General features: G+C 43.9%; 2 protein-coding genes across 2 annotated transcripts; one reads left to right on the top strand and one right to left on the bottom strand.

Moving 5' to 3' along the window:
- Positions 1–4075: 4075 nt before the first annotated feature.
- Positions 4076–5072, bottom strand: LY79DRAFT_564372 (uncharacterized protein). Its single transcript, XM_060558648.1, has 3 exons — positions 4767–5072; positions 4561–4709; positions 4076–4486 (listed from the first exon to the last, which is right to left on the bottom strand). Exons 1-3 carry the CDS (start codon positions 4863–4865, stop codon positions 4165–4167), a joined length of 570 nt encoding a protein of 189 aa, XP_060410523.1. The 5' UTR covers positions 4866–5072; the 3' UTR covers positions 4076–4164.
- A 3238-nt stretch (positions 5073–8310) lies between these two features.
- Positions 8311–9950, top strand: LY79DRAFT_638723 (subtilase; the record flags this gene model as incomplete). The annotated part of the gene is made up of 2 exons (XM_060562301.1): positions 8311–9810; positions 9906–9950. 2 exons carry the CDS (start codon positions 8311–8313, stop codon positions 9948–9950), a joined length of 1545 nt encoding a protein of 514 aa, XP_060410522.1.
- Positions 9951–11942: the final 1992 nt, after the last annotated feature.

The following is an 11942-nucleotide window of genomic DNA, read 5'->3' as shown; positions in this document are numbered from 1 at the left end:
CGGCTGTGACCAGGATCCAAAATGTCGGCGGAGCGGAGCATAAGCTTTCCTTAGTACTTTCGGTGAAGTGGCACGACATCTGCAGACTAATTGCCAAAGACGCAACCACTTCTCAGCGAGCGGTTCCGGACACATAAACCCAGAGCCAAACAAAAACAATGAGCAAGGCGAGTAGGAAATTCTGCCTAGCGTAGACCGGAGCCGTTCAGTTAGCAGAATACGCATGTGATCAGGCAGAACGAAGTGTGAGATTGTTTGCTTCGCCAAGACTTGGTAAGCAGTTAACAAGCCAATCCACATTGAAAGACCATACCAACCTCTTCCTAATATTAGTATCAATCAATCTGAGGGATGATATTGATTCTTGGCAACAGGGTACATGATACCAGACAATACAGAGAGTAAAATTGAGTTGATTGGTCCAGGTTCATACTAAGTACTTTTAAACCTTGCTGACCCCGACTTTGTCGTTTAATGCAGGCGATATTCATCATGTCTGCCAATGCTACTGATATCGTAGAAGGTCAACTATTTAGATCTAGCAACTTGCCCTATTGCCAACTGGCTGGACTGCCATTACTGTCATGTTGTCACTCTCTGTGGTCATGGTAGGTCTGGTCATGTACCATTCCCAAATCAACGGATCAAGAAAACACTCGAGATTTCACTTTCAGAAATTGATGCTCCCGGGGTCGCAGAGTCGGCTGGTTCACCTCATTGTAAGGGAAGGGTGATCTATTTCTGAGCGATTACTGGGATGGGATGTCAGGTATCAAGCAGCGCTCAATCGGTTCTACGTGGACAAGATCGCAAGTACATACATAAGGTAGTACGACATCATTATCCGTAAAGCAGATTTTGGCCTTAATAGTAAGTCAAAGCACCCGCTTTCCGATCACCCCCACTTTGCAATCACCTATTTACACCAAAACTGCTCTTTTTCACTATAGCTTTAACTATATAAGACAAGTCTTAATAATTCTAGGAAAATTAGTATATATAGAGAATTATATATAAAGTCTATATACTAGTTATATAATTTTTTTACTAAGTATAGGTAGAGTATTAGTTACTTAAAGCTAAAGTAGTAAAAGTGTTAAGGTTTTAGTATATTTTACTAGTATTCTTTAACAGTATAAAAATCTATATAACTTTAGAACTATAGAGTAAAAAAACCTATAATATTTTATATAGTTACTTTATAGTATAAAGTATATAATAGCTAGCTTATATAGTAGATTATTTAAGTTATACTATAGTATATACTTAAATATAAGTTTTACTAAGAAAACTTTATAAGAAAAATTTTAATTTTAATATATAAGCTTATATAAAGATAAATATATTATATAAAAAATATAATTACTTAATATACTATATAGAAAAGCTATTTATAAAGTTTAAAGCTTATACTAATAGTAAATACTAAGTTATAGCTAATTATAATTTACTAGTATTTTAGTACTTTTTTATATAAAGTACTATATCTTAAACTATACTAGCTAAAATAAAGTAAAAAACCTAGTATAGTAAAAGTAAGTATTTAACTAACTATAATAATTTTTATAGAATTATAGAAGCTAGGGTTGTACTGTTATAGCTATAGTAAAAAGGAGTAGTTTTGGTGTATTTTAGTGTATTTTGGTGGGAAATCGGTGATCGCCAAGTGGGGGTGATCGGAAAGCGGGTGCTTTGACTTATCTACTGTCTATGCCGCTCTCTCAAGCCTACGAGTCACTAGGCGGTCCTGTAAAGTCAAGCTTTGAGTGTTGTGCGTAAAATCATCTTGGAATAACTGATATTTCGTAATATGACATTTCCCTCTCCATCTACAATCGAGCTTGTTTCCATCACCTGCATCTTATCCTACCGGCCCCTATTCATCGGTTTCCATAGGTCGACACCGAAAGCTGTTCTATTGGGTCAGCCCGCCTTAGCATAGTGAGCCATGAACATAGACTCGGGGATTCCCAGCTTATTGATACGTGGCTGGAATTTCCCCTGTCACAATCCTCATGCTCTACGAGGTAGAAAGCCAATAACTCAAATACCCTGCGTATGCACCACCCCCACATTTGCACCACTCCAAAACAGTGGATTCCCACCAAAATACACTATATTTTCTAGCCTTAGGAATCTACTATAGTTAAGCTATAAAATTTAAGAAAAAAATCTTATAAAATACTTTAGTTCTATTAGTACTTTCTTATATATATATACTATTTTTAGACCTTTATATAACTAAGTACTAGTAGTAAATACTTAAGGATTCTTTTTTACTAAGAAAATCTTAGTATTTTCTAAAACTCTAGAAATCTTAATAAATACTTATATAGTAAAGCTAAAAATCTATAAAAAATAGTATAAGCTTTATTATAGCTTATATATATATAAGAGTACTATATATAGTATATATAGCTACTATATATAAATTTACTTACTTTTTATATAGTGTATAAAACTAAAAAAATATAATTTTTAGAATATTTAGCTATATATAAAAAATAAATTTTTTTTACTTATACTATATACTATAGTACTAATATACTACTTAGTATATAGAAGGTTTACTATACTATATAATAATAGAACTATAATACTAAGTTAAAGTAGTAATAGTTATACTTTACTTTTAAAAAATCTTTTAATAATAATATTATAAGTTATATAACTTAAGATATATATTATACTATACTAATTTTTAAGTAGATTCTTATAATATACTTTAATAACTTATATTTATAGTATATAATATAAAAAACTAGTAAATACTTAAGAATATAGTAGTTTTATTATAATACTAAAGCTATTATTATATATATAGACTATTATTTAGTCTTTATAAGCTTAGTAATATACTTTTATAGTAATATAATTACTTTAGTATTTTACTATATTTTTATATAGTTTTTTAGCTACTTATACTAATTTATATTTTATTTTTTAATAAATACTTTTATTTTAAGAATTAACTTTATTTATTACTTATATAAAAAGCTTAGTAAGCTGAAAAAAGTTCTAAAAAAATCTTTTTACTTTATATTATGCTATATATAAGTTGTTTACCTATAGGCCTAGTAATATAGGTAGTAAAAGTAGGAAGAAAGTGGTAGTGCTAGTGGTGCAGATGTGGGGGTGGTGCATACGCAGGGTATTTGAGTTATACCCTCCCGAGCGGGAGGCTGCATATCCCGGTCCCAGTTCTCCATCTGGGCGGGGGTGACACACAGCTTTTCCACGACCACACGTAGAAGGCCATCCGTCTTTGACACTCCAAAAATGTTCGTAGTAGCGAGGAAATAGATGCGAGGCTCAATCCCAAGTGTCACGAGGTGATATTGCAGCACGGCAATTGTGGGTCTACTTTGTGTCCAAGTATTACACCAAGCTTACCGACTGTCCATCCTGTGGCCCTTCCGTAATGATGACAATGTAGCAGACGTCAATGCCGGCACGGGAGTTCCGATGTTAACTTCACCCAAGTTCCGTGTATGTGCATTCATGAAACAGCTAGCTGTGGAGAGCTGGCTTACATTTGGTCCCATTGTCCCGTGCCTTGCTTGTGGTTTTGCTTCTCTTGTTTTCTGACCTTGGCGGACTCGGCCCCTAAGGAGCCCCCGATGATTAACCAGGGCCTCGCTGAACCTTTTCAGGCGTTCCGGCCATGTCGTAATTTGTGGCGCCGTTCGCCTTGCTACGGTTTTTCTGTCTCCAACAATCCATATGGCACGGTTTCTGACTTGGCTTGAAAACTGACCGCCCGATCCCGATATGCTATGTGCCCAAGTAAGGTTAACTGCAAGCTTCTGGCTGTGCGGGGCTAGGCTAGAACATTGGAAATTTCAGGATTATCTGAATAGAAAACGGCCAGGGTGGTTTTCTTTTTTTAGTATTTCCATGTTCGGCCTATAGGACCACTCCACGTCGGCGCCGAGGTCAGGAACAGCCATGATGCTGCTGATGTTATCCAGGCCACCTTACGCAGCCAAACAGCATACTAAATTCAGGCAATGGACACCAACTAAGTTAACTTCAAGGGGGCATGAAAACATCACAGCCGGTTAGAGACAGACATCACTCAGATAACTACGTGTTGATCGGGGGGCCGTTTCGCCTATCAAATAGTATATACACTCCTTGCCTTCTTTAACATTTCCTAGGATATTATTGATGGTTGCGGAAGTTCCGCCAGTCGTATGAAACAGGTTGGTGATAGGGCAGCTCTTGTCTGTTCCTATAACAATAAGCGCTAGTACCCAATGTGTTGTCCTGAACCATTCGTGTAGGTATTAACATTTGGATATACCCGCTGGGGTAACCCTTTGTTTGGGACAGCCTTAAGGCGTAGTCCGGGGATTCCGGCTCGTTTAAATGCCCTTGTACATAGGCCGCAGTGTTGATCTCGGGCTTATCCCATAAACGCTTGGGGATCCAAACTTTTGGTGCCTGACCAAGCGGGCCCATCTCCGCTAAAACATAACACCACCTATTGAAGATATCGTATGCTTAATTAGCTTTCAACTCACGCCGCACATCCAAGATTACACATATATTGCTTACCAGTCGTTCCGCTCACCATCGTAGCCATTCACAGTCATAGAGAGGTAAACACCATTACCAATCTGGGCAGCTTGATTCCGATTTGCGAGGTCATCCCGCGCGGGATCTCGGAAGATATTTCTTCGCTGGTTGATTTCGAAGGCTTCGAGCTATTTGGCAATCAGATAACTGGGCAGCTTGTCATCCAAGACGTATGCGATGCTTACTCGGTTCACTCGTCGATAGCCGATTAGAGTTTTAAGCGCCAGTGTGACATTCGATAGGCTGATCAGTAGCACAAGGTGCTTCAGACTAAATAAGAGCATACCTAGCTTTGGAACTTGGTGAATATACCTAAAAGAAAAAAGGAGCAATAAAGAGCTGGACTATTATATAAACGCTGGTAAAATGCTTTAAACATAGAAGGTATGTAACTCTTAGGAATTGTAGTTCCTAGATAAGAGTCACTTTGGAAGAAAAGCATTCAATATGTATATTTTGGATAGTAGAATAGGCAAGTCCTTGAATTACTGCTTACTGCCTTACAAATATCGCTTGCTTGTCTTACTAGGAATAGAGTTGGGTTGTCCAACAGCTAATTAGTTTCACTAAAACACGAGTAGTGGGCCCTGTAGATTGGCAGCCGTCGGTAGTGCCGGTATGACCGGTATTACCGAAGCTTAACCAAAAGAATGTTAGATTGAAAGGAGGCAAAACATCTTTATTCCATGCATAAAGTTCAATTTAAGTTACTCCTCTTTACCTTGCTAACCCCTAATTGTATGCGGTTAATCACAACAAATACTCCGTACTCTATCCCGCTCTGTATTCCCGCATAACCCAATCTTATCTCATTTGAGGTGCCGCTGCTTTCTCACGACGAAAGTATGTGCTTTGAGAACTTGTGCTGGTTTTACTTTATCAAGTTCACTGTTTAACATTGTTATCCCTGCCCTGGTTGTCTCCTCTGGAGTTTCTCTGCCTTACCGTACTTTCAGTCTCGTCTTGCTTTTATTTCTGGTCTAGTCAGTAAGTAGAATCAAAGAGATGGATGGATTATTAGCAGTGGGTGTAGGACATTCTGTATTACGCAACCTGACAGTCGTATTCGTCACCAGTAGCGCTGTTACCACCGGTGCATACCACATAAGCTGATTATTAGTGTGTAGTCAAGCCTGTCCAACATGAAAGACGGCAGGCATTCTAGCAGTAGTCGGAAATGTTCCCGCCGTACGGATAGTATCCTAACCATATCCTTCTCTCGTACCATAACGGGGTCAAGCTGCACAAAGTACTGTCGGAGGATCGTCGCCCGCTGTCGTGCCGCCAGCCCGGGGAACTCCGCCACCGATCGTCCACCCGGCACTGCCCACACCTCCCTATGCAAATCAGTGAAGCATTTAGTCCTCCTTGTTCTCGGCCTGCCCTGGTGCCAGTGACGCGACACGCCCTGGTACCCGCACTTCCCGTGTTGTCCGCAACAGTGCTAGCAGCTAGGCGATCTTGTGCATTGATGTCCTCACAGTGTCCCTTAGCGTTGTCCCTGCCCCCGGCTGCAGGTACGGGAGCATCGCCCGCGATGCGGGGGATATCTGAATCTCTATTATCCACCCCGGTTCCCTGTCCCATACGTAAATAGCCCGCTGGAGAAGAAGGGCCACTTATGTATCTGCTGATAGCGTCGCACAAATGGATGGTCGTCCGGGAGTGACTCTAGGAATTAGGACAAAGTAACAAGCCTCTTGATTCGACGCCCTTATATTTATTATAAGCATGTATGCGACGGTGTCTGTATCGAATTTTAGTACAAGATACTAAAGCGCATTTAGGCTCCTCTTGGGGTCTCATAAGACAGCATGAAAAGTTAGCGACACATATGGCAAACAAATGCTGAATATGAAACATAGCGAAATTGCTATGATTTTGAAGGTGTGAACTGTCTTAACCGGCCAACTAGGGAGCCAGAATTTGCCTGCGCATTTGCCGATTATCCGAAGCAAAGTGCTGAGCGCTCGGCGCCCAGACACCAACTATAGCGCGTTGTAGTAGGTGATGACCTCTATACCGAAGTTTTTCGACCTATGCTTTGAGACATGACTAACTGATCTGCACGGAACGCCCCCCCCCCCACCCCCCCTAAACCGCTAGAGGTTGTTAAGGGGTAGGACCGTATGGTACCTGGATGCTGAAGAGCCATTTGAGCACTTGGCATTACGGTACGATCTAGTTGAAATCTTGGCCATGGCAGTGGTCGATGATGTTGGGTACTTACTCTTTGCATTGTGGAAGGTGGACAGGGATGCTTGCCAGTATTGGTTAGCTATTCAGCCACACCAGGCGCCCAGAGGTCCCAGGCGTAGAATACCGTATCCTCTGACTTAACTGAAAATCCGCACAGACCGCGGGCTGCTGAAAAGGGGCTGGCGTGGTGGCAGAAACAGGGATCTAGATGTGGCAAATACAGGGAGTCATTTACGTAAGCAGCAAGTTTGGCGGCAAGGGTTAGGGTTACATGGGTGGGTGTGTGTAGAAATAGATTGACCGCTTTCTACAAGGGGTCTAGCGTATGGTCTATGCGGTTTTTCAGTTAAGTCAGAGGATACGGTAACACAACAACAACGACCGACTGAGCTAGCTGCTTATCGACTTCTCTAAGCAGCCTATCGGCATTTCTCTGCGGTTTCTAGATCTCTTAATTCTGATCTTTAACTGGCTCAACGCTGTCTTTGATTACCGGCCTCTACAGTGTCTGTCAGATTGTCTCTAAGATTCACTGTCTTTGATGTATCCGAGTCAACTGACCGATGACATGCCAAATACATCCTTATACACGTCGACACATTATTTTGCTAGCCTCGTCTGACGACGAATTCTGTTTTATTCTTCTTTTAATGTGAAGGGGGAGGTAGAGACCTCCAAGTTTCTTCTTTCAACTTGGTGCGTCGGGATGGGCGTGTTGTGATGCACCGGCGTGTCCAAGACCGTCTTTATCAACCTTGGTAAAAGCCTCATATTAATCGCGTCTTGCTATGCATTTTCTAGCTCGTTCATTTGAAAATGTGACCTTACCCTGGAAATGTGCGTTGGACTCTTTGACTTTTCTAAAATAGAGTTCTGTACATCCTTGCACCTTTGCACTGCAAAATCGAAGTATATTACATTTTGTGGACTGGTCCACCGCTCGGGCTTAGCTATAGCTGTGAATTTTCTATCGAAAGTATGTGAGTCTCTAGCTGTGCGTTAAGTAGTTTGTCAATGTTATTTAATATACTCACAGTTGATAAATAAATCTCCAATCTGCTTGGTATCAAAGGCTAATCATCTATGTCTTAACAGTCTTGACAATTTATGACAAGCATTACGTTCTTGCCTATACCCCCCCCCTTCTTACGCAGCTGTAATTGTTTTCATCTTCCCTCAAACTTTGGCTCTATGGTGTCACTTTCTTCCTAGCCATCCTTAGTTTTCGGCTGTTTTCCGCATATGTCGCAACATGTTTTGCGATTCCACTCATTGAACCGTCTGAATCAGCCTGCTCGTTTTTCAACCATTCCAGTTACTCTATTCAAAACATATACCTGGTTCTCTTGAACCATTCCTTCGTTCTTCCCGCTTTCATCCGTCAGCGTGCCGCTATTTCCCAACATGGCAAACATAAGGCTTTTCAGCACCTGGCTCTGCCTTGCGGCCGTCGTTGCTGCCGCTTCGTTTCACTATTCTAATGTAACATTGTCGACGCCTGCGCCACCTGTTACGACGCCCGCGGCCAGCATGACCTCCCTTATCTCAAAACGCTCCTCCGCTGCAGGAACCAAAGTTGGAGAACTCCCGGACGAACCGAAGCCCGATGATCCGGAGCCCGATGATCCGGAGCCCGATGACCCGAAGCCCTTGGAGCCCCAGCCAACCCTGACATCGGCCCCGTACACGGGAACAAGCACAAGCACAAGTACCAGCACGATCACGGTTTCCTTGTCTTCGGCAACTGCTTCTTCGGCGCCTCTAATTCCCTACGTTGTCGTTACTGAAGAGTTGACCCGCGAGGCTGGGACGGCCCTTCAAGATCGAATGAAGCCGTATGTCATGGGACCTATAGATGCGAATCTTAGAGAAGATGAGCAGGGTACCCAAACAATGGTCTTCCGTTTCAACACTATGGCGACATTAGCAAAGGAACTAGAACTCCTACACGACACGGATATAGCCTGGATCTTCCCCGAATCCGACGTAGGGTACGATGAAGATGAGCCTTCCACCCCGGGCAGGGCAACGAGCCCACCTCTCGGTCCTGGCCCCGAATTAGCATCCCAAGGCGTCTTTTATGATCCAGGGGCAGATGCCTCGTTAAAGGCCTTGTCGCAACCCGCTGATTATGCATCATACGATCCCAATGATATGTACGGGTACGCTTACCCTACAAGTTCAGGAAAAGGCATCACAATTTACATTATCGATACCGGAGCAAACCCAACTCACGAGGAATACGCTGGGTCGCCCGGTCTCAAACGTTGGATGTACGTTGCAAAGAACACCTTCCAGTCGGACAGTGATACCAAAAGGGGACATGGCAGCTGTGTCCAGTCCCTCGTCAACGGGCCCCGTTTTGGCGCAGCCAAGGGCGCTGACATTGTCATTGTCAAACTCCCCGATCCCTTCACTACTTCTGACATAATCACGGCCCTCTACTGGGTGACGGACGACATAGCGAAGAGAAGTTTGGAGGGAAAGGCCGTTGTCACCATGTCTGTCTACACTGTTGGCGTCGACATTGCAAAGAGCAAAGCGTTCGGCATCCAAGTCCTAAAAGACGGGTGGGATGCCACAGCCGAGAGTATGAGAGACCAGATGGAGCTCCTGATATATCTCGACGTCCCCGTTGTGGTGGCTTCAGAAAACGATCGCCAAGAGTATGAGCACATTGACGGGTTCCCCGCCGCGTTCGCAAAGGAGCTAGACATCATCGCCGTCGGTGCCATGAAGTCCAATGGCGCCCGCGCATCTTATTCACAAGGCGATATTGACGAGGTCACCGTGCTGGCGATGGGCGAAGTCGAATGCGCAAGGACAGACAGTACGTGGGAGACGAGACACACTTTCGGCACTTCCTTTGCAGCACCAAGAGTGGCCGGAATGATCGCCACCTGGCTGAGCAGTGAGAAATATCGCGAACGGCTCCAAGTAAAAGGAAAAGTCGCGGCAAACGTCAAGAACCTGTTGAAAGAGCTGGCGTACGTCAAGATGCCGGCTTCTGAGGTTGACGGCGGTTTCCCAGTAGCCTATAACGGGTTCAGCAAGTTCACCTGTAGTGGTGACTCGAAAAGCAAGCGAGACGCGGCTCGTGGCTTTTGCCAACACGACGACCTTAGCCCAACTTCTACAAGCTTGCCGTCTATAACTCCCACAGGATTTAGTACCGTCATCACAACCGCCACACCAGTGCCTACTTCACTAGGGTCCATTCCTGAACCAACTGGAACTTCAGTGTACATGGTTAAAGGCTCTACTGATGGAAAATCAACAGAGTGTTTCCCTGGGATCTTTGATATGGGGGGCCGTACTAATTTTGTTTACAAATTCACCGTGAGTTACTACTAAATGCCCCGAATACTATACATGTTTACTAACTGTATATAGCTGGACTCAACCGAGGCCTCTGTCGTCTTTCGCCGGAGCTTTTTACCGGGCCCGTCTCTGTTTGAGGGCTCTGGACTGAGTGGGATCGGGCATTTCACCATGTCATCTGAGGACCAGCCATTTTATACGTGTCTTACGAACAACGGCGACAAGGAAGCAAATCTCCAAGTAAATATTTATTAAGGGTAATTAATCACTAAGTAGTAATATTTAAGATGTAATTTTCGTTGACCACTACCTAACGCCCCTATATTGTTACCTTTTTACCACTTCAGCGACATCGTCCGTCCTGTACCTTTGAGCCAATGAGTTCGCGTGGTGCCCCATCTTAGCTTGCGGCATCAACCGCCGTGTCTTTCTGCACACCCATATCAGCTGATAGGAATGCGGCTTTTCAAGAGTATAGTTAGGGTCTCTGGATATTCTAAGCAGCCTTATTGGATGGTGTCAATGGCTTGGATGCATTATGCAACCGCAAACAGCCTACAAGAGGCTTTGGTGTAGCAACATGCCATAACCTACTATATTTCCAGCCACTCTTAATGTTGCTTATCGTCAGCCCGTTTGGGCGAGCCTTCTGCTGGCCGGCCATCATGTTCATCTTGCTGATTGTGGCTAAATCGTTCTATGGTGTGGGGTATTCAAGCGCTAATTACGATAGGACTCCTTGGAAGTTGAGGGGACTAAAGACTGACTAATCTAGAGGCTAGAGGCTGGAGGACGTAGGAGGTATTAGGGGTAGAAATGACAACGAGACATTATTTTTCTATATCTTCAGCCATTCATTCGTTCATATGACTACTCATTGTAAAGCACAAAATGCGCACTTGGCCTTGTAGCTGACCGGACCTACAGGAGGGGCAGTATCCAAATGCGAGAGAGATCATAAGGTATTGTCCCAGTCGCTATATGGGTTCACATACTAGTCAGAATGGTGCGTTGATTCTTCTAACTATCCTGCCGTATCTCGTGTGCCCAGGGGCCAATGAATACCGCATATGTGTGGGCGGGGCCCATAAGAAATGCCCCGCTGGTGGCTCGTATATTCCCCGCGATAGATATCGAGACGATCCAAGACGTTCCCCCGTAGGGTCGCACAGGTACACTATGAGTATTCACCACAAGAAACAATAAAATGCCATGTTCAGTACTCAACACCTTGAAGGTCGGCACGAATGTACACATCTGGCATTTAAAGGGATGAGAGGCTTAGGCTGCCGCGTCAGGGCCATTGTCGTGAGTGTAAAGGTTTCATTTGTCTTACTGCGTTCGTCACCCACACGCTCTGTGATGGTCGTCTGCTTGATAATTGCGGCGGTATCGTCGCCCGGTTGATTGCATCTCTGTCAGGTTATTCTGTTACCTCTCTTGCGATGGCGACGGGCATCGGATTTGTGCCAGCCATGCTTCCGATCGCCTCACACTTGATCATTTGCTTCTTGCCGATAGAAAGCGTTTCACTGTAGCGGCGGTGTGGAAGTAGAGACCCTTGGATTGCTTTCCAGAACGAATGTCTTGACACATACGCCCGGGGGTTGGAGTTGCTCCTCGGTGTCTCGAGACGAGACCGACGGTATCCTCACCGTCCGAAACAGGGTTGAACGGCCAAACTATATTCCGTACCGTCCGTTTGTGGGAATGGTGCCCACCACTTTGGGTTGGCGAAGCTATCACTTCTTCGCTCCATCTATACGGTTCAAGTGAGGTATTGACATAGTTCATATTCCAAAATTCTACTCGATTATGTCACATACGACCATACCCACTGG

Source organism: Colletotrichum navitas (assembly GCF_030913465.1).
Source record: "Colletotrichum navitas strain CBS 125086 chromosome Unknown LY79scaffold_67, whole genome shotgun sequence".
Taxonomy (NCBI): domain Eukaryota; kingdom Fungi; phylum Ascomycota; class Sordariomycetes; order Glomerellales; family Glomerellaceae; genus Colletotrichum; species Colletotrichum navitas.
This window is presented reverse-complemented; position numbering and strand designations above follow the sequence as displayed.